Source organism: Oncorhynchus tshawytscha, linkage group LG02 (assembly GCF_018296145.1).
Source record: "Oncorhynchus tshawytscha isolate Ot180627B linkage group LG02, Otsh_v2.0, whole genome shotgun sequence".
Classification (NCBI taxonomy): Eukaryota; Metazoa; Chordata; class Actinopteri; order Salmoniformes; family Salmonidae; genus Oncorhynchus; species Oncorhynchus tshawytscha.
The window spans coordinates 19,203,066-19,226,063 of NC_056430.1; the positions used below are offsets into that span (position 1 = coordinate 19,203,066).

General features: G+C 41.5%; 3 protein-coding genes across 6 annotated transcripts; 2 read left to right on the plus strand and 1 right to left on the minus strand.

Annotated features, from left to right (window-relative positions):
* Positions 1–1,286: 1,286 nt before the first annotated feature.
* On the minus strand, positions 1,287–4,675 carry LOC112220179 (PRA1 family protein 3). Its single transcript, XM_024381866.2, has 3 exons — positions 4,355–4,675; positions 2,253–2,470; positions 1,287–2,062 (listed from the first exon to the last, which is right to left on the minus strand). The coding sequence occupies exons 1-3, from the start codon at positions 4,531–4,533 to the stop codon at positions 1,884–1,886; spliced, it is 576 nt and encodes a 191-aa protein (XP_024237634.2). The 5' UTR covers positions 4,534–4,675; the 3' UTR covers positions 1,287–1,883.
* A 376-nt stretch (positions 4,676–5,051) lies between these two features.
* trnt1 (tRNA nucleotidyl transferase, CCA-adding, 1) lies at positions 5,052–13,661 on the plus strand. 4 transcript variants are annotated; one of them, XM_042331584.1, is made up of 8 exons: positions 5,052–5,073; positions 5,509–5,651; positions 10,928–11,121; positions 11,357–11,495; positions 11,595–11,721; positions 11,866–12,059; positions 12,269–12,522; positions 12,675–13,661. In XM_042331584.1, exons 2-8 carry the CDS (start codon positions 5,516–5,518, stop codon positions 12,921–12,923), a joined length of 1,293 nt encoding a protein of 430 aa, XP_042187518.1. In that variant the 5' UTR covers positions 5,052–5,073; positions 5,509–5,515; the 3' UTR covers positions 12,924–13,661. The 4 variants fall into 4 exon arrangements, with proteins under 4 accessions (XP_042187518.1, XP_024237616.1, XP_024237623.1 ...); XM_024381848.2 differs by lacking the exon at positions 5,052–5,073 and adding an exon at positions 5,080–5,171; XM_024381855.2 differs by lacking the exon at positions 5,052–5,073 and having other exon boundaries at positions 5,522–5,661.
* A 279-nt stretch (positions 13,662–13,940) lies between these two features.
* On the plus strand, positions 13,941–15,590 carry LOC112262546 (vasopressin V2 receptor-like). Its single transcript, XM_024438168.1, has 2 exons — positions 13,941–15,076; positions 15,289–15,590. Exons 1-2 carry the CDS (start codon positions 14,161–14,163, stop codon positions 15,492–15,494), a joined length of 1,122 nt encoding a protein of 373 aa, XP_024293936.1. The 5' UTR covers positions 13,941–14,160; the 3' UTR covers positions 15,495–15,590.
* Positions 15,591–22,998: the final 7,408 nt, after the last annotated feature.

Below are 22,998 nucleotides of genomic sequence, written 5' to 3' on the forward strand. Positions count from 1 at the left end.
CACAACAGACACTTATGTTTGTGTGGATAAGTACAACAGCTGCAGGGGAGAGAGATAGAGAACAAGGGCCTCCACTGTGTTTTCTGCTCTGAGACTAGACTTTACTTGGGTTTACTGCCGCTGGGCCGTGTGCGTTCGTGTGCTCCCACGTTGATCAATGTAGTCTGCATGAAGGAAGATTACTGCAGGAGGGGACATGAATCAGTTCTCTGAGAGCTCAAATAAGGCTTTGCAGCTGAACATGAACTTAAAGCACTGCACCTGAGGTCATCAGCTCCTGCCCTCTACTTTGTCTTTATCTCTCTCTCCCCCATATGCACACACACCCCCAAAGACTATTGTTATGTAAATCATAAACCTTTCTTAAAAACTTTATGTGCAAGATGTCAAAGTGGAGAGTGCAATAGAGAGAGCCCACTTTGGGATTTATAATACATTTCCAATGTGAGCCTGGTTGAAGTAGCTGACACCGCAATCCAGAGAAGGTTTAGGGGTTGGGAAGCAAGTGACTGCAGATGAATCCACTCTGTCACTGACTGTGCAGTACTCTGCTCTTCACTATAATCTACTGCAGCCTATTGATTAGCATTGGGACAAGTGCGGAAGAGGGAGAAGTTAGGTCATCCATAACCTTGGAGGTACTATGGAGATTAGATAGTGTGAGGTGCTGAGTGAATGCTGATGGACATAGGTTAGTACCCCTTATTACTTTGAAGTTCTAAATCATATACTTGTTTAAAGACTATTTGATGCGATTATGAAATACACCACATTAAAGTTCTACATCTCTCTCATATGCACCAGGACACAAAGCATTGGCTTGGTTCTTTAGTCTGGTTCTTATTTTATTAGAGTAAAATCTAGGGCTACTTACCATCCAATGTTGTAGTTAAATACACCTTTGAATTTAGTGAGGAAAAACACCCTGTACAAAATAAAACACTTGATACTCTCTTGCCTTCAGAATAGTTTGGCAGTGATATATTTATTTTACACAATAATTTATTATCCACAGTGATTTCACAGCCTCTCATAGGCAAGCCTGTCAGATTCTGTTAATTGAAAATAATTAAGCATAAATTAAATAATTCAGATCCTTTGAAGACGGTAACCAAAAATGTAGTAAAGCTTAGAAATAAAGGTAGTAAAGTTCTACTCTCCACAAATCAGAATTTTCACATTACAATGTTTGTATACACTTCAGAGAGAGAATCCACAGCGTTTAAAAAACCTAATTCACTACCGCTTCATTTGTGAGAACTGAATTCATTCATGGAACAATAAAACATAGTTCTGTTTGTTTATTTTTTCAAACCAAGTGACCTCAATCTGTCAGGTCACAGATGTGCTTTTAACACCACAATGTTTTCACTCTTGTTATATTTACAAAAGTCACAAAGCATGAACAGGTTGTGTAAATATTGCATGTGGGATTTGGAAACATTTGCCCACCTACACACACAAATACATTCAACAAGGAATAGTAATTTGCAACTTGTTTGCAACATTGCATAGCAAGGATGTGAGCCAGTATCGAGATGCTGTCATCACTACTTGAAAGAAGGGTTCTGACAAGTTCTGGGTGGAGTAACAAATATTCTGAAGTAAAATTAAAGCTTTGGTTTTCAACACATGTTCTCTAGACTAAATCAACAAACACACATATACCTGCATGCGAGATAGGCTATACGGTTTGTAGCTGAAGTGTTCAAACATGTATTACAATGATTTCTATCCAACATTGATTGAATGCATTGAGACTGCACATTAAAGGGGGTGTGCAAAGGAACGCGTTCCCATTAATCAGAGGCCAGGGATGTGATAGGGGACCTATGACAACATAGGGACTGTGGCGTGTGTGTTGTTGGTTTTCTGTGTAGAGTTCATCCTTCCTTGGGTTTCCCCTCAAGGAACTCCTGGATCTTCTGCAGGCTCTCTTCCTGCTGGCCCAGCGCCTCCAGTAGAATACCCATTGGTGACTTCTTCAGCCCCGCCCCCTCTATCTTATTCTCCAGTTTATTCTTCATGTTGCGAAGTCGAAGTGAGGCGTGTACAAAGATCACTGAAGTCAAAATATATAGAAGCAGATTAATACCCTTACATTGCACTAATGTAAAAACACCAATGTAAGTAATACCTCCAGGATATTTTCAAATTGGAATAACTTCTATTCAAGTTTGCCTATTTATTTACCAATGGCATAATTGTGGTGTAACTTAAAGAAACATTTAATACCAAACCGTTAAACTTACAGAGAATAGGAAATGTGATCCCAAACATGAAGACCATGACACCATCGAAGAGAGACATAAGAAAGTAGCTGGCTACCATCACTGCCATGACAAATAATGTGGGGTTCTGCCTCTTAAAGTCTTTGATCATGGCCTTATTCTCTCCAGCCCACACTGAGCCCAGGAAGACCAGCGACACCACTGCCATGCCCATGAACATCCCCATAGGGTTGAGAAACCTGCAGGGAAACACATACCACAACATAATGAGGACTGGGTGGGTGGAACACTTGATATTTCATGTAGTCATGGATATACCATCTAGTGGTGATAGGTTGTCAACACATCAACGTGACTTTTTTTAGCCCAAATGCAAATATTTATACAAAAGATGTTTTGTTAACAACCACAATGAGAGCAATTTCAAAGATTATGATGACATGTTACAGAAGTGAATCTACAAAAGAATAACCCACTGAAGGATGAGTGGGACATTTACACAGCAAGTAGTTTTGACATAGCCCTATGGTGCAATGTTAGGAATATTATCATTTCCAATGGTTTGTCTCAAACTTCATTCAAGAGTGTTGTTTAAGATAATATGACTCCTGGACGTTATGTCTTCCGACTTCAATAGTGAACTTTGCCCAACCTCCAGTGAATAACGACAGCTGTTTCTCATATCCCTGTGATCTAGAACAGCAGCTGATAAGTGAGCAGGGATTAGGGGCCTAGTAGTTGACCACCATAGCAGCGGTGTGTCATCATAACCAAGTAGGCCTAGCCAAAAGATGACCATTCTTTTGAAAAACTGAATCCACATTTTTAAAGTAAAAACCCTTCCTCTATAGTGATTTTGGTGATCAATTGTTAGTTATGCAGTCATGACAGGATACCACCATTTGTGAAATTACACATTGTAAATCTGAGCAATTCTAGAAAAAAAATAACGAATTAGACACTAGCAAGGGTTTATATTAATTTTCTAAAAGCATTGTGAAATTAAATAAATTAAATGTTAATGTGATAGCATACATAGAAAAGCATTGCATTTGCAATAGCTAGCTAAATGGCTGTTTGAATTGAAATAATGCAGTCCCGGCTTTCATCTGTTGGGAATAACCACAACAAGGACTGTATGCTGCATCCAGAGATTAACCATTGCCAAGACGTGGTGGCTTTTTGTGTGCTTTTCAGCAGCCATTGCATCACCCAGATGGGTGCTACGTCTTTGGCAATAGAGGACCAGTATCTACAGAGTGACGTTTGGAGGAACATCAACATCATGCATAGTAGCCACATAGTGCCATAACAGCTGCTATGGGCAGCTCCTATGTTTAGACTTTAAAAAGTGAGTCCCTGCATCCATAATTAGCTAATGAGACCCAACTTTAATTTCAGGCATTAGTTAAAGGTGCAATCTGGGATCTGAGAATCTGTTTAATGGCCATTGATAAAATTATTCTTTAAGAACATATAAATGGCTCAGCTCAATAGCACAACTGTTTTACCCTATCATATCCCAAATTATACTCCATTGTTCATACACACAAGAATAACCTAACAATGTATCCCAAAACAAGGAGCGGCTGTCATTTAGCTGATAAACGAATCCAAGATTGTAGTTTTAATTGATGTTAACTGTTATGACTAGTGATGGTGAACTACAGTAAATCAGATTTCCCAACACTTAAAGCTGCAATATGTAACTTTTTGGGCGACTGACCAGATTCACATACAAATGAAAGTTATAGAGCAAGTCTAAGAAGCAGTATATCTATTAATAGTTCACTATTTATATGCTTCCCGTCCTTAGGTTTAGTTTGTCTTTTTTCTTTCGATTTTGTAAACTAGCTCCAAACAGCCGAAGATACTATTTCCTGGTATTGAAAATATATTGTACTGCAGTTTTGAAGGTACAATGATTCTCGACACTATACATTGCTTGTTTAATCACATAAACTGAAATTAGGCAAACTATTAAAATTTTAGCAAACAGGAAATGGCTGAGTGATTTCTGCACATTTAATATATCACCCAGCCCATTTTAACCTGAATGTAGTATGACACACCAGATATGTTATGTTCTCGATACAAATTGTGGACAGTCTCATGCTACTTACCCCACAATAAGGAAAACAATGATAGCCATTGCAAAATAGTTTGTCTGATAATAAAGCAAGTTGTTGACAACCCTGTTGTTCCATCTAGGTAAATCTCTCGCGTCTGGTTTAGCAAATCGGTCGGAACCTGGGAAGAAATCGTCCCAGGGTTTCAACGGTGTGAGTTCTACCCTAGCCATGTGGCTACTGTGTGAAGAGTGTATAATATAATGACTCGGCTTGTTGTAGGCTACAGCAAACAGAAGATCAGATTCAACAGTCACTAAATAAAAAATGTTCAGTTTCTCGCGATAGCTTTCGAAGTACCACCCTGTAGAACCCATAGATCAATGAATGGTCTGATCAGAGGCTACGGAGTCATTTATCTAGCGTGCTGAAAATGCGTTTTATAATCTCTCTGATAACAGTTAATTGATTTTAGAGTAATCTATTGAATCAATTTAAAATAGTTATCAACCATACATATATTTACAGTATTTTCATCTCTCTCTCGCTCAGTCAAAATGAGCTGACAAGTGGAATTAGTACTTAGTTTAGGGAAATGTTCTACGCTGCTAGACATTGCGCAACTGGCCAAAAGTGTCAAATAAATTGCAACAAAGTAACAGTAATTCAAAAAATTATTCGAATGAAGTCGCGCGTTGTTTCTTCTGTACCCCGCCCTTTATATGACGAATCACACTCTTATTGGTCACAGTCAGTGACTTCCTGTGGTGAAAGTAAGTACACTTCCTGCTGTAGCAGAACAAGTATGGAACGGGAATAATGTTTCTACCAATATCCCCAAAGAAGGGAAATTATTCATATTTTATTGCAGGTCTGTCCATATGAGATTAATAGCCAGCTGCATGATGATACAATTGTACTTTACCAGATGTACTTTTTAAATATATGTCGCTTACAAGAGCCAATATGCTCGCTTCAGTTTGCTAAATTATCTAGCAATAGCTAGTGGAACATGGAATCCAATTTCTGTGCTAACCAGCTACTAGCTGTAATGATAATATTACGATAGTTGTTTGGTCTCTAAACTAGCTGAATGTGTGTGGCAACCCCCACAAGTTAATTCACTGCAATTGCACATCAATAGTTAACGTTAGCTAGCTAACCACAGCTAGCTATAGCTAACATTGACTTGCTCTGCTCAACGACAGTATCTAGATGTGGGGGAGAATCCTGAATCCTGTGGTGATTAGCAGAGTTCGTCTCACTTGGAGTGCCAGAAGTCTCTTCACCATGCAGCTGAAGACTACAGAGTTCAAGTCCTTATTCAGCGATGGACTGAATGGCATAGCAGGTGAGAGCAGGTACATTTTTGCTACCAACCAATTTGGCTACATCAAAGTCTAGGTCAGTGGCACTTAACCTCACAAGCAGAAAGTGGAAGATGAGAACTGCTCAGAATAAGTTTATCCTCGGCAGTTTAAAAATAACCCATTTCTCTACTTAGTGATTTGTAAAATGATGAACCTTTTATTTAAACCGGGACATTGAGAGAACGCTTTCACAAGGGAGCCCTGTACAGTGGGGCAAAAAAGTATTTAGTCAGCCACCAATTGTGCATGTTCTCCCACTTAAAATGATGAGAGGCACATAGGTACACTTCAACTATGACAGACAAAATGGAGAAAAAAAAATCCAGAAAATCACATTGTAGGATTTTTTAATGAATTTATTTGCAAATTATGGTGGAAAATAAGTATTTGGTCAATAACAAAAGTTTCTCAATTATATACCCTTTGTTGGCAATGACAGAGGTGAAGACTTACTGAACTTTTGACAAGGTTTTTTGGCCCATTCCCCCATGCAGATCTCCTCTAGAGCAGTGATGTTTTGGGGCTGTTGCTGGGCAACACGGACTTTCAACTCCCTCCAAAGATTTTCTATGGGGTTGAGATCTGGAGACTGGCTAGGCCACTCCAGGACCTTGAAATGCTTCTTACGAAGCCACTCCTTCGTTGCCCGGGCGGTGTGTTTGGGATCATTGTCATGCTGAAAGACCCAGCCACGTTTCATCTTCAATGCTCTTGCTGATGGAAGGAGGTTTTCACTCAAAATCTCACGATACATGGCCCCATTCATTCTTTCCTTTACACGGATCAGTCGTCCTGGTCCCTTTGCAGAAAAACAGCCCCAAAGCATGATGTTTCCATCCCCATGTTTCACAGTAGGTATGGTGTTCTTTGGATGCAACTCAGCATTCTTTGTCCTCCAAACACGACGAGTTGAGTTTACCAAAAAGTTATATTTTGGTTTCATCTGACCATATGACATTCTCCCAATCTTCTTCTGGATCATCCAAATCCTCTCTAGCAAACTTCAGACGGGCGTGGACATGTACTGGCTTAAGCAGGTACTTCCGGCGCCGACAGAGATGGCCGCCTCGCTTCGCGTTCCTAGGAAACTATGCAGTTTTTTGTTTTTTTACGTGTTATTTCTTACACTAGTACCCCAGGTCATCTTAGGTTTCATTACATACAGCCGAGAAGAACTACTGAATATAAGATCAGCGTCAACTCACCATCAGTACAACCAAGAATATGTTTTTCGCGATGCGGATCCTGTGTTCTGCCTTACAACCAGTGCAACGGAGCGGATTACATGCAGCGACCCAAAAAAACGACTCAGAAAAAGAGGGAAACGAAGCGGTCTTCTGGTCAGACTCCGGAGACGGGCACACCGTGCACCACTCCCTAGCATTCTTCTTTCCAATGTCCAGTCTCTTGACAACAAGGTTGATGAAATCCGAGCAAGGGTAGCATTCCAGAGGGACATCAGAGACTGTAACGTTCTCTGCTTCACGGAAACATGGCTAACTGGAGAGACGCTATCCGAAGCGGTGCAGCCAGCGGGTTTCTCCACGCATCGCGCCGACAGAAACAAACATCTTTCTGGTAAGAAGAGGGGCGGGGGCGTATGCCTTATGACCAACGTGACATGGTGTGATGAAAGAAACATACAGGAACTCAAATCCTTCTGTTCACCTGATTTAGAATTCCTCACAATCAAATGTAGACCGCATTATCTACCAAGAGAATTCTCTTCGATTATAATCACAGCCGTATATATCCCCCCCCAAGCAGACACATCGATGGCTCTGAACGAACTTTATTTAACTCTCTGCAAACTGGAAACGATTTATCCGGAGGCTGCATTCATTGTAGCTGGGGATTTTAACAAGGCTAATCTGAAAACAAGACTCCCTAAATTTTATCAGCATATCGATTGCGCAACCAGGGGTGGAAAGACCCTGGATCATTGTTACTCTAACTTCCGCGACGCATATAAGGCCCTGCCCCGCCCCCTTTCGGAAAAGCTGACCACGACTCCATTTTGTTGATCCCTGCCTACAGACAGAAACTAAAACAAGAAGCTCCCACGCTGAGGTCTGTCCAACGCTGGTCTGACCAAGCTGACTCCACACTCCAAGACTGCTTCCATCACGTGGACTGGGAGATGTTTCGTATTGCATCAGACAACAACATTGACGAATACGCTGATTCGGTGTGCGAGTTCATTAGAACGTGCGTTGAAGATGTCGTTCCCATAGCAACGATTAAAACATTCCCTAACCAGAAACCGTGGATTGATGGCAGCATTCGTGTGAAACTGAAGGCACGAACCACTGCTTTTAATCAGGGCAAGGTGTCTGGTAACATGACTGCATACAAACAGTGCAGCTATTCCCTCCGCAAGGCTATCAAACAAGCTAAGCGCCAGTACAGAGACAAAGTAGAATCTCAATTCAACGGCTCAGACACAAGAGGCATGTGGCAGGGTCTACAGTCAATCACGGACTACAGGAAGAAACCCAGCCCAGTCACGGACCAGGATGTCTTGCTCCCAGGCAGACTAAATAACTTTTTTGCCCGCTTTGAGGACAATACAGTGCCACTGACACGGCCTGCAACAAAAACATGCGGTCTCTCCTTCACTGCAGCTGAAGTGAGTAAGACATTTAAACATGTTAACCCTCGCAAGGCTGCAGGCCCAGACGGCATCCCCAGCCGCGCCCTCAGAGCATGCGCAGACCAGCTGGCCGGTGTGTTTACGGACGTATTCAATCAATCCCTATACCAGTCTGCTGTTCCCACATGCTTCAAGAGGGCCACCATTGTTCCTGGTCCCAAGAAAGCTAAGGTAACTGAGCTAAACGACTACCGCCCCGTAGCACTCACATCTGTCATCATGAAGTGCTTTGAGAGACTAGTCAAGGACCATATCACCTCCACCCTACCTGACACCCTAGACCCACTCCAATTTGCTTTCCGCCCAAATAGGTCCACAGACGATGCAATCTCAACCACACTGCACACTGCCCTAACCCATCTGGACAAGAGGAATACCTATGTGAGAATGCTGTTCATCGACTACAGCTCGGCATTCAACACCATAGTACCCTCCAAGCTCGTCATCAAGCTCGAGACCCTGGGTCTCGACCCCGCCCTGTGCAACTGGGTACTGGACTTCCTGACGGGCCGCCCCCAGGTGGTGAGGGTAGGCAACAACATCTCCTCCCCGCTGATCCTCAACACTGGGGCCCCACAAGGGTGCGTTCTGAGCCCTCTCCTGTACTCCCTGTTCACCCACGACTGCGTGGCCACGCACGCCTCCAACTCAATCATCAAGTTTGCGGACGACACAACAGTGGTAGGCTTGATTACCAACAACGACGAGACGGCCTACAGGGAGGAGGTGAGGGCCCTCAGAGTGTGGTGTCAGGAAAATAACCTCACACTCAACGTCAACAAAACTAAGGAGATGATTGTGGACTTCAGGAAACAGCAGAGGGAACACCCCCATCCACATCGATGGAACAGTAGTGGAGAGGGTAGCAAGTTTTAAGTTCCTCGGCATACACATCACAGACAAACTGAATTGGTCCACTCACACAGACAGCATCGTGAGGAAGGCGCAGCAGCGCCTCTTCAACCTCAGGAGGCTGAAGAAATTCGGCTTGTCACCAAAAGCACTCACAAACTTCTACAGATGCACAATCGAGAGCATCCTGGCGGGCTGTATCACCGCCTGGTATGGCAACTGCACCGCCCTCAACCGTAAGGCTCTCCAGAGGGTAGTGAGGTCTGCACAACGCATCACCGGGGCAAACTACCTGCCCTCCAGGACACCTACACCACCCGATGCTACAGGAAGGCCATAAAGATCATCAAGGACATCAACCACCCGAGCCACTGCCTGTTCACCCCGCTGTCATCCAGAAGGCGAGGTCAGTACAGGTGCATCAAAGCTGGGACCGAGAGACTGAAAAACAGCTTCTATCTCAAGGCCATCAGACTGTTAAACAGCCACCACTAACATTGAGTGGCTACTGCCAACACACTGTCAATGACACGGACTCTACTCCAGCCACTTTAATAATGGGAATTGATGGGAAATTATGTAAATATATCACTAGCCACTTTAAACAATGCTACCTTATATAATGTTACTTACCCTACATTATTCATCTCATATGCATACGTAGATACTGTACTCTATATCATCGACTGCATCCTTATGTAATACATGTATCACTAGCCACTTTAACTATGCCACTTGGTTTACATACTCATCTCATATGTATATACTGTACTCGATATCATCTACTGTATCTTGCCTATGCTGCTCTGTACCATCACTCATTCATATATCCTTATGTACATATTCTTTATCCCCTTACACTGTGTATAAGACAGTAGTTTTTTGGAATTGTTAGTTAATTACTTGTTCGTTATTACTGCATTGTCGGAACTAGAAGCACAAGCATTTCGCTACACTCGCATTAACATCTGCTAACCATGTGTATGTGACAAATAAAATTTGATTTGATTTGGCACTGCAGGATTTGAGTCCCTTGCGGCGTAGTGTGTTACTGATGGTAGGCTTTGTTACTTTGGTCCCAGCTCTCTGCAGGTCATTCCCTAGGACCCCCCCGTGTGGTTCTGGGATTTTTGCTCACCGTTCTTGTGATCATTTTGACCCCACGGGGTGAGATCTTGCGTGGAGCCCCAGATCGAGGGAGATTATCAGTGGTCTTGTAAGTCTTCCATTTCCTAATAATTGCTCCCACAGTTGATTTTTTTTTTTTCAAACCAAGATGCTTACCTATTGCAGATTCAGTCTTCCCAGCCTGGTGCAGGTCTACAATTTAGTTTCTGGTGTCCTTTGACAGCTCTTTGGTCTTGGCCATAGTGGAGTTTGGAGTGTGACTGTTTGAGGTTGTGGACAGGTGTGTTTTATACTGATAACAATTTCAAACAGGTGCCATTAATTTCCGGTTAATGAGTGGAGGACAGAGGAGCCTGTCCTCCACTCGTTACAGGTCTGTGAGAGCCAGAAATCTTGCTTGTTTGTAGGTGACCAAATACTTATTTTCCACCATAATTTGCGAAGAAATTAATAAAAAATCCTACAATGTGATTTTCTGGATTTTTTTTTTTCCCTCATTTTTTTCTGTCATAGTTGAAGTGTACCTATGTTGAAAATTACAGGCCTCTCATCTTTTTAAGTGGGAGAACTTGCACAATTGGTGGCTGACTAAATACTTTTTTGCCCCACTGTATTTCTCCATAGAGCTCTTTGAGAAGCACAAGTTTGAGCTGAGGATAGCAGGGGGTGCTGTGAGGGACCTCTTGTCTGGGGAGCGGCCAGAGGATGTGGACTTTGCGACCACAGCAACACCAGAGGAGATGAAGAGCATGTTCCAGAATGCAGGGATCAGGATGATCAACAATAAAGGGGAGAAGCATGGGACCATCACTGCTCGAGTAAGAGTACCCAAGATTGATGTGCAGTTTGACCAGCTATACACAAATATTCCAGATCACATCAGTCTCACATTTTGGATGCTGAAATGTTCTCTTACACTACATTTCTTTCTACAGTCTGATTTTGTTACGATGGGGTGAAGTGTTAAAAGTCAATGTAGCGTGAATTCTGCTGTACAGTAGGCCTGTGTGTTTGTTGCTTTAAAACACATGACATTTGTCTTTTCATCTCTAGCTTCACAATGAAAACTTTGAAGTGACCACACTGCGTGTAGATGTTGAGACGGATGGACGTCATGCAGAGGTAGAGTTCACAACAGACTGGCAAAAAGACGCAGAGCGTAGAGACCTCACCATCAACTCCATGTTTTTAGGTGTGTTTATAGTATATTTTCACCCCTTCTGAAATGAATGCCAAACTTGACATTAGAAGGGGGGATAAAACATGTCTTATTTGATTTCTGACCAAACAGGGTTAGATGGGACCCTATATGATTACTTCCAAGGATATGAGGACCTCAAGAACCGAAAGGTTCAGTTTGTTGGCTGTGCTGAGCAAAGGATTCAGGAGGACTACTTGAGAATACTACGATACTTCAGGTAATCTAGACTTGTCTGGGGTGTAAATGGGGCAGGTGTTTGTTGGACTTGGCTATGGCTATTAACAAATTAAACTTTAGTATGTGAGGGTTTCTGCATGTTACTTCTGTCCTTACTTGTGTATTTCCCCCGGTCTGCCCCCAGGTTTTATGGCCGGGTGTCAGTAAAGGCAGCGGAACATGACCCTGCCACCTTGGAGGCCATCAGGGAAAATGCCCGTGGCCTGGCAGCCATATCAGGGGAGCGCATCTGGGTTGAGCTGAAGAAGATGGTGGTGGGTAACCATGCTGCCCACCTACTAAAGGTCATGTATGAGCTGGGCCTGGCTCAGTACATAGGTGAGGGAGAAAGCCCTGTTTGCTAAGAACAATGTTATGAAAAATCATGCAACCAATTATAGTAACCATGCAACCAACTACATAAAGCATACCTCAAAGCACTATATTTAGGGCATCCTGGTGACAGACCACTAGAAGTGTTCTCAGCTAGAGCATAGGTATTTTTAGATGTTATTGTAGTTGTGTAAGAGTTATACTTTTATTCCAAGGTTTACCTGTAGAGGGCGACGTGGAGGAGATGAAGCGGATCTGGCAGCATGTGAAGGACCATTCTCCCAAGCCCGTGACTGTTCTGTCGGCCCTGTTCCGCTGCTCCCAGGATGTGGAGAAGATGGACCTGAGGCTGAAGGTCTCCAGGGAGGAGAAGAACCTGGGTCTGTTCCTGGTCAAACACAGACAGGACCTCCATAAGTCCCAGGATGATCCAGACAGCCTGAAGCCCTACACTGACTTTATCATCGATGTAAGCACAGTCAAAATGAGTTGATGTAATACCACTTACTGTATTTAAATTAAGACTGTCAAGATGGTGTCCTTTTTGGAACTGAGTGTATGAAGCCCAATCTGACAGAACCACATGGTCTGATAGATACTTTCTATGTATCTTGTTTGCAGAGTCGGGAGGTGGATGCTCAGAGTAAAGTATGTGAACTGCTCAAGTACCAGGGAGAGGACAAGTTACTGGCAGAGATGAGCAGATGGTCCATTCCTCGCTTCCCCGTGAGTGGGCATGACTTGAGGAAGATGGGCATCACCTCTGGCAAGGAGATCGGTACTACCATACAGAACCTACGAGACGTGTGGAAAAGGAGCCGTTACCAGATGGACAAAGACGAGCTGCTTTGTCATGTTAACAAGACATAATTCCAGTGTGTATCAGGTGTTACCCCCTCATACACAGTGTTGAATATGAGAAAGAAACCCCACAAGGACTGAATCATATTTACTGTGTTTAACTAATTTAGCCCAGTGCAGCACTTAGAGTTGGGGTATTATGCTCTCAGCTGCACCGCTGTCCTATGAAGAAAGTTTGTAATCAACCTAAGCCACTGCAGTATCTCAACATCTGTGGCATTATTGATATCAGAACTATTATTTTGTACATTTCCTGCCCTGCAATTCCTTTGAGATTGGCCAGTCTGCTGTTGGGATTTTAGTTGGGATTCAGTCAATACGATTAAGTGGAAAACTGGATATTTTGCCAATTCTCAATGGTGATTGGAGAGATTTGAGCAATGAAAGGCTAATGAGCCATGTGGAATTGTTTTAAATGCCCTATAAGCATATCTCAGAAAGACGGTCTTCTTTGACCAATATAGTGAACTGAATAAATCTATTTCATGGGCTGAGAAAAAACATGACTCCAGGAATTTAGATATTTTTTTTTGACAACTCATCAAATGGCTTGAGGGTGAAATCAGCTTGTGTATAGTGTGGTTTCTTTGTGTGTTTTCTCTTATTAAATATTTAGTCTATTTAATTACTGTTTCATAGATAAAGCAGATGGTGTGTAAAAGGTTAAACTATAGCCTAACTTTGAAAGGATGATATTTAAGTGACACATATAATAAAGCACAAGCTTGACTTGAACTAAAATACAAATGGTATTCTACTTAATTTTGATATATATATATATATGCTGCTTACTGTGTGATGCCTATTAGTCCTATCATGTTGTACTATTGCATGCCACTTTCTGCCTTTTGCAGTGAATCCTGAGTACCGGTATAACCTATCCAGATGTATAATTTATTTATAAAATGTATAGAAGGCGTTATTGTAAAGACGCAGAAGCATAGCCCCTCCCTCCTGCTGCTCATCCAATATAAATAATTTGCTGCTGCCGACTCTCCTCTATTCACATCGTTGCACGCACTTGGTGACATCCACCTCAAGTTTTCGCGCGTCAAGACGCTTTCTAGGTCTATCCTTTAAACAATTGCTGTAGATCAGTTAACGTCTTTAGTCTGTTAATTATGTGTACATTTTCATAAGGAAATTTGTATTTCAGTTGCATACATTTTCCAAGGCAGATTTTGATTATTGTGATATGCTGTGCAGTTGATAGGTTATATTTGAACTATTCGTGAACATTAGCTTAATGAATTATTTGAGTTTTTATCTTAAAATTGTGTCATTTTGTAGCGAAATTATGACTTTCTTTACTTCAAATAATAGTAATATAAGTTTGGAAACGGAATTGGCAGAAGATGTGCCTCGTGATGAGCGCTTGGCTCGAATTGAAATAGCCCTTTTGAGCATCATATTTTTCAGTGCCGCAATGTTAAACTTTGTACTGCTATTGGTGCTGTGGAAGCGGAGGAAGCAGCTGTCGAGGATGCGCGTCTTTGTTTTTCACCTTTGCCTGGCAGACCTGGTGGTCACCTTTTTCCAAGTTTGTCCGCAGCTGATGTGGGATGTAACGGACAGATTCATTGGTCCTGACATAATTTGCCGCCTGGTGAAATACATGCAGGTTGTTGGCATGTTTGCCTCCACTTACATGATTGTAGTGATGACCATTGATCGCTACCAAGCCATCTGTAACCCCATGGTGACTTTCCAAAGGCGCAGAGCGAGCTGGAACGTGCCTGTGTGCGTTGCATGGTCCGTGTCCCTCTTCGGCAGTCTCCCTCAACTGTTCATCTTCTCCCGAGTTCAAATTGCGCCTGGTGTCTATGACTGCTGGGCTGACTTCATCAAACCTTGGGGACTAAAAGCTTACGTGACCTGGACCACTGTGGTGATATTTGTGTTGCCAATCTTAACTGTTATCGTTTGCCAGGTGCGTATTTGCCGAGCTGTTCAAATCAACTTTCACATGAAAACACATCAAGCATCGGAAATTGTCACCAAACCTCTGCACTCCAGGACCAGTAGTGTTGCTGGAGTGTCCAAAGCCAGGATTAAGACCGTGAAGATGACTGTGGTTATTGTTCTTGTCTACATTATCTGTTGGACTCCTTTCTTCACTGTCCAGCTGTGGTCTGTCTGGGATGTCCAAGCACCCACTGAGAGTAAGTGCTCTTCAATATTCAGAAAAACTTACAATTCTACTAGAATTCAATCATATTGTCAAATGTTTTAATGCCTGAATTAAAACTTTACAACATAGGTTTAATTTATTTATCTTCTATTGGGGTAGGCCTATGCTAAAATGTATAGAATTACATTGAATCAGGATGCTGCTACTTGATAAGAATATTCTGTGTTTTAATATTGATTTCAGCTGCAACTTTCTCTATCCTGATGCTTCTGGCAAGTCTGAACAGCTGTGCAAACCCCTGCATCTACCTGCTCTTCAGCGGGAAGTTCCCCAAGAGACTCATGGCGGTGTGTGTTAGCCAGTCGGACATTAAGGACTCCATACAAGAAGAAGCCACTGTGGTCAGCTCCTTGTACATCAGTTTTAAGAGCCTTTCCGAATCCAGATGAAACAAGCGGCACAGCGGGGCTGATAGAGCTTGATGTATACAGTTGAAGTCGGAAGTTTACATACACTTAGGTTGGAGCCATTAAAACTCATTTTTCAACCACTCCACAAATTTCTTGTTAACAAACTATAGTTTTGGCAAGTTGATTAGGACATCTACTTTCTGCATGACACAAGTAATTTTTCTCAACAATTGTTTACAGACAGATTTCACTTATAATTCACTGTATCACAATTCCAGTGGGACAGAAGTTTACACACACTAACTTGACTGTGCCTTTAAACAGCTTGGAAAATTCCATAAAATTATGTCATGGCTTTAGAAGCTTCTGATAGGCTAATTGACATCATTGAGTCAATTGGAGGTGTACCTGTGGATGTATTTCAAGGCATACCTTCAAACTCAAAGCCTCTTTGCTTGACATTATGGGAAAATCAAAAGAAATCAGCCAGACCTCAGAAAGCGAATTGTAGACCTCCACAAGTCTGGTTCATCCTTGGGAGCAATTTCCAATTTTTTTTAACTTTTATTTTACTAGGCAAGTCAGTTAAGAACAAATTCTTATTTTCAATGACAGCCTAGGAACAGTGGGTTAACTGCCTGTTCAGGGGCAGAACGACAGATGTGTACCTTGTCAGCTCAGGGATTCGAACTTGCAACCTTTCGGTTACTAGGCCAACGCTCTAACCACTAGGCTACCCTGCCGCCCTGCCTGAAGGTACCACGTAAATCTGTACAAACAATAGTACGCAAGTATAAACACCATAGGACCACGCAGCCATCATACCGCTCAGAAAGGAGACGTGTTCTGTCTCTTAGAGATGAACGTACTTTTGTGCGAAAAGTGCAAATCAATCCCAGAACAGCAAAGGACCTTGTGAAGATGCTGGAAGAAATAGGTACAAAAGTATCTATATACACAGTTAAACGAGTCCTACATCGACATAACCTGAAAGGCCACTCAGCAAGGAAGAAGCCACTGCTCCAAAACCGCCATGAAAAAGCCAGACTACGGTTTGCAACTGCACATGGGGCCAAAGATCGTACTTTTTGGAGAAATGTCCTCTGGTCTGATGAAACAAAAATAGAACTGTTTGGTCGTAATGACCATCATTATGTTTGGAGGAAAAATGGGGAGGCTTGCAAGCCGAAGACTACCATCCCAACCGTGAACCCCCGGGGTGGCAGCATCATGTTGTGGGAGTGCTTTGCTGCAGGAGGGACTGGTCTACTTCACAAAATAGATGGCATCATGAGGGAGGAAAATTACGTTGATACATTGAAGCAACATTTCAAGACATCAGTCAGGAAGTTAAAGCTTGGTCACACATGGGTCCTCCAAATGGACAATGACCCCAAGCATACTTCCAAAATTGTGGCAAAATGGCTTAAAGACAACAAAGTCAAGGTATTGGAGTGGCCATCACAAAGCCCTGACCTCAATCCTATAGAACATTTGTTAGCAGAACTGAAAAAGCATGTGTGAGCAAGGAGGCCTACAAACCTGACTCAGTTACACCAGCTCTGTCAGTAGGAATGGGCCAAAATTCACCCAACTCATTATGGGAAGCTTGTGGAAGGCTACCCGAAACATTTGACCCAAGTTAAACAATTTAATGACAATGCTACCGAATACTAATTGAGTGTATGCATACTTTTGACCCATTGGGTGGGAATGTGATGAAAGAAATAAAAGCTGAAATAAATCATTCTCTCTACTGTTATTCTGACATTTCACATTCTTAAAATAAAGTAGTGATCCTAACTGACCTAAGACAGGGAATTGTTACTAGGAATAAATGTCAGGAATTGTGATAAACTGAGTTTAAATGTATTTTGTTAAGGCGTATTTTATCTTCCGACTTCAACTGTAAATATAAAGAGCATATTCCGTATACAGGTCATTCTAAGATCATCTATATCTTAGGGGAAAATGATAATTATTTTTGTACATGTCATACACAAGAAAATGTTATAGCACATCTGTTTGTTTTTTTAACTCTGAAAATGAATATAGACTGGGAGCTGTGTACAAATATGTAAATAGGCCTACTGACAATGTTAAGAAACCTTGTTGCACGTGTACATTTGAACATAGAGATAAGGCTAATGATGATTCAGAGATGTTCTAAATCTCATGGCATGAATTTTAACATCCAACCATTGAGCTGGTTACATGATATATACACAGTAAAATCAACATACACTACTTTTCAAAAGTATGGTGTCACTTAGAAATGTCCTTGTTTTTGAAAGAAAAGCACTGTTTTTGTCCATTAAAATAACATCAAATTGATCAGAAATACAGTGTAGACATTGTTTATGTTGTAAATTACTATTTGTAGTTGGAAACGGCTGATTGATAATGGAATATCTACATAGGCATACAGAGGCACATTATCAGCAACCATCACTCCTGTGTTCCAATGTGACGTTGTGTTAGCTGATCCAATTTTATAATTTTAAAAGGCTAGTTGATCATTAGAAAACTCTTTTGCAATTATGTTAGCAGAGCTGAAAACTGTTGTGCTGATTAAAGAAGCAATTAAACTGGCCTTCTTTCGACTAGTTGATTATCTGGAGCATCAGCATTTGTGGGTTCGATTACAGGCTCAAAAGGCCCAGAAACAAAGTACTTTCCTCTGAAACTCGTCAGTCTATTCTTGTTCTGAGAAATAGAAGGCTATTCCATGTGAGAAATTGCCAAGAAACTGAAGATCTTGTACAACGCTGTGTACTACCCCCTTCACAGAACAGCGTAAACTGGCACTAACCAGAATAGAAAGAGGAGTGGGAGGCCCCAGTGCACAACTGAGCAAGAGGACAAGTACATTAGTGTGTCTAGTTTGAGAAACAGATGCCTCACAACTTCTCAAATGGCAGCTTCATTAAATAGTACCCGCAAAACACCAGTCTCAATGTCAACAGTGAAGAGGCAACTCCGGGATGCTGGCAGAGTTGCAAAGAAAAAGCCATATCTCAGAATGGCCAATAAAAATAAAAGATTATGATGGGCAAAAGAACACAGACACTGGACAGAGGAACTCTGCCTAGAGGGCCAGTTTGCGCTAACCCTAACCATAAGAGCCAGTTTGCACTAACCCTAACCCTAGCACTGAGATGCAGTGCATTAGACTGCTGCGCCACTCTGGATCCCCTTTGATGATGCTAAAACATTTAGAGTGGAGACCATTGTGAAGTGGATTTACAAAAGATTTAAATGGACACATAATATCAGATTTACTGATGTATGAATAACTCAGCCATCTCCTAACCAATGCCTTAGCTCTTCTCAAATGAAGTTAAGCGATATACCATGAGCATAAATACTGAATTTGGAGATAAGTTTGAATGAAAATACATTTGTCAAAGGTTATCCAAAATTACCAAGATTGAGGAAAATCTATACTAATGGAACTTTTGGGTCCTTGAGGCAAATTGGTTCAGTATGAAGAAAGACACATACAGTTGAAGTCGGACGTTTACATACACCTTAGCCAAATACATTTAAACTCAGTTTATCACAATTCCTGACATTTAATCCAAGTAAACATGACCTGTTTTAGGCCAGTTAGGATCACCACTTTATTTTAAGAATGTGAAATGTCAGAATATTAGTAGAGAGAATGATTTATGTCAGCTTTGATTTTTTTTCATCACACATTCCCATTGGGTCAGAAGTTTACATACACTCAATTAGTATTTGGTAGCATTGCCTTTAAATTGTTTAACTTGGGTCAAATGTTTCGGGTAGCCTTCCACAAGCTTCCCACAATAAGTTGGGTGAATTTTAGCCCATTTCTACTGACAGAGCTGGTGTAACTGAGTCAGGTTTGTAGGTCTCCTTGCTCGCACACGTTTTTTTCAGTTCTGCCAACACATTTTCTATAGGGTTGAGGTCAGGGCTTTGTGATGGCCACTCCAATACCTTGACTTTGTTGTCCCAATTTGCCACAACTTTGGAAGTATGCTTGGGGTCATTGTCCATTTGGAAGACCCATTTGCAACCAAGTTTTAACTTCCTGACTGATGTTTTGAATTGTTGCTTCAATATATCCACATCATTTTCCAACCTCATGATGCCATCTATTTTTTGAAGTGCACCAGTCCCTCCTGCAGCAAAGGAACCCCACAACATGATGCTGCCACCCCCGTGCTTCACGGTTGGGATGGTAGTCTTCGGCTTGCAAGCCTCCCCATTTTTCCTCCAAACATAACGATGGTCATTATGACCAAACAGTTCTATTTTTGTTTCATCAGACCAGAGGACATTTCTCCAAAAAGTACGATCTTTGGCCCCATGTGCAGTTGCAAACCGTAGTCTGGCTATTTCATGGCGGTTTTGGAGCAGTGGCTTCTTCCTTGCTGAGCGGCCTTTCAGGTTATGTCGATGTAGGACTCGTTTAACTGTGTATATAGATACTTTTGTACCTATTTCTTCCAGCATCTTCACAAGGTCCTTTGCTGTTGTTCTGGGATTGATTTGCACTTTTCTCACCAAAGTACGTTCATCTCTAGGAGACAGAACACGTCTCCTTCCTGAGCGGTATGACGGCTGTGTGGTCCCATGGTGTTTATACTTGCGTACTATTGTTTGTAAAGATGAACGTGATACCTTCAGGTGTTTGGAAATTGCTCCCAATGATGAACCAGACTTGTGGAGGTCTACAATCTTTTTTCTGAGGTCTTGGCTGATTTTTTTTGATTTTCCCATGATGTCAAGCAAAGAAGCTTTGAGTTTGAAGGTAGGCCTTGAAATACATCAACAGATACACCTCCAATTGACTCAAATGATGTCAATTAGCCTGTTAGAAGCTTCTAAAGCCATGACATCATAACTGACTTGCCAAAACTCTAGTTTGCTAACAAGAAATGTGTGGAGTGGTTGAAAAAACAGTTTTAATGACTCCAACCTAAGTGTATGTAAACTTCCAACTTCAACTGTACATACAAAGTTTCAAGTCTCTAGGTAAAACGGGTGGCGGATATAAGGGTCTAATGCTTATAACAGCGTCACCTATAGGCTATTATCTTTTACCAAGTTGCTCATGGCCTCTTGTTTTTGTGTGCCCCCCAATTTTTTTTTTTTTTACCTATCTATAGTTGAGTTATTTGACCATGTCAATGAAAAAAAAATCTAACAATAACAATAGGTTTCACAGCTTTACTGTGAACCATTAATAATTACTCAAAGGCATAGTAAATATACTAAATGTTTCTGTAATGAGCTACAGAGGATATGGTTGAGACATGAATTGCCTATTCTGCCAAATCACGGTCTAATTGGAGTCCCTGCTGAGCATTCACATGGCATTTGAAAACCTAATATGGATTCAAACTAATCCTCAATGTAATGTCTGATCAGCTCTTTGGTTCCCACATTATTACAATTGTGATGGACTTTGGCACTAAACTTTCTTTCTCACTACGGCCCATCCACAATTATATCTAGTTGATGGCTCTCTAATGAAACGGCTCTCATCATCAGCTGTGATGGCTGTTCAAAACGCTGCTATTTAGCAGTAAGCAGCAGATTTTTTACCAACCTTTACTTGGTGATAGTTTGTTCTCAATTCGGAAGTCACCGGTGTTTACTGAAATCCCATGGCTAGTGGCAGGGGAACCGCTTGAGTTGAGAAAATGCTCTGTAACTACATTTTTAAAAATTCCAAGAAGAAATCCAACAATGTATACGCCATCCTCTTGTCCATTTCTGATATTCTCGCGAAGTCCGAGACAGGTGGGTGTCCAGCCCAAAGGGCTGCACATCATGAGCGAAACTAAGAAATCAAGCGTTGCTTTGAATGTCACTCGCCTGGCTTTATTAATGAGAGAGGATCAAAAATAAACAAGATGATGTATACATTGTTGGATTACTTAATGGAGCAAAAATTGATTTAATTTAATAATGGATCGGGGCATTTTCTAATTTTAAATGTTCCCCCTGCAACTAGCCACGAGAGTTTAGAAGACAACGTTGACTTCTCAATTGAGAACGGATTGTTGAGTATTGCCAAGCAGAGGTTTGGAAAAAATCTGCTGCTTACAGTAAAATAGCAGCCTGTTATCGACGGCTATCACATCTAATGATGAGAGCCGTTTGATTCCATCAGCTAAATCTGACTCTGACTCAGTAGGCCTAGCTTAATAAAAAAAGGTTGTTGTTGTAGTGCATTGAAGTTGTGTTGAAAATATAGTATGGTCCCTGGTCATGATTATAATATTCTGGAACTGTTATTTTACCATACCATGGTCCATCCTCTGAGACGTTTTGAAAATGATCATGCACAGCACATTATAATCTAAAAGAGAATGAGGTTCTTATCATGTTTCAATATCCTGAATTAAGGACGCTCAATGAATCTAGTCCAGTCCCACTTCATAACACTGGAAGACTGGTGCATTAAAAGCCTTTGAGCAGTAGGGTGTGTGTTGAGCCCAGTGTCCTGCAATCTGTTATTTCTCCAGTGTGGCAGCTGTCTCAGGTCTCAGCTTTGACCTTTTCTGATAAAGCATTCACACCGTCCATCATTATCCAGCTTCCTGACAAACAGACTACATTGTCAATCAGTCTGTTCCTTCAGGAAGACGTCCTGGGGAGTGGAATCAAAGCTGTATTAAAAATCAAACCACACATACTGCAGTACACACATGTACGTTCGTAATGTTCACTCTCTCTTTCTGTCTGTGTCTGTCTGTCTGTTGGTCTCACTCACTCACTCACTCACTCACTCACTCACTCACTCACTCACTCACTCACTCACTCACTCACTCACTCACTCACTCACTCACTCACTCACTCACTCACTCACTCACTCACTCACTCACTCACTCACTCACTCACTCACTCACTCACTCCTTCCCTCACACCAGCCACCTTACAAATGTAAGCATGTAAAAGGGATGACTCACACATTATGGTTGAAAGCTATTCCATTAAAACCTGCTGCATAGAATATATTTGATTAGAAATACAAATTAAACCAATAATCACCGTTATTTGCTAAAATGCAATAGTAATTTCTAAATACCAATGATTGCATGTGCACAAAGGTTATTATAGATGGCTTAATTAACCCTAAACAAATCTAATCGCCAACATAGTAAAGTAAGACTAGCTAGCTCTAATAAGTGCCTTTAAACACAGTGTTTTAGATTTACTTTGTATTTAGGCTCCACTAATGTATCTCATTGCAATTCCAAAGAGGTGTATTTCCATGCTGTGATAACAATCACCAAAGTCGATCCATGAGTACCGCATGAAAACAAAACCAGTGGAGAAGTGAGAACATGGGGAGTGTAGCACTGACTGATAGATAGTGTTAGTGTTTAACGAGATGTATTCATTACATTCGGTTTCATTTGTATGGTTTTGTTAGAGTATGTGATATAATGAAAGACAAAAATAATATAAAACAAACATTTTCAGAATATTTGTAACATTACATTTCACACTGTCTAACACCCTTGTATCGAATCTTTATTGTCCTAAATATCTCCAACAA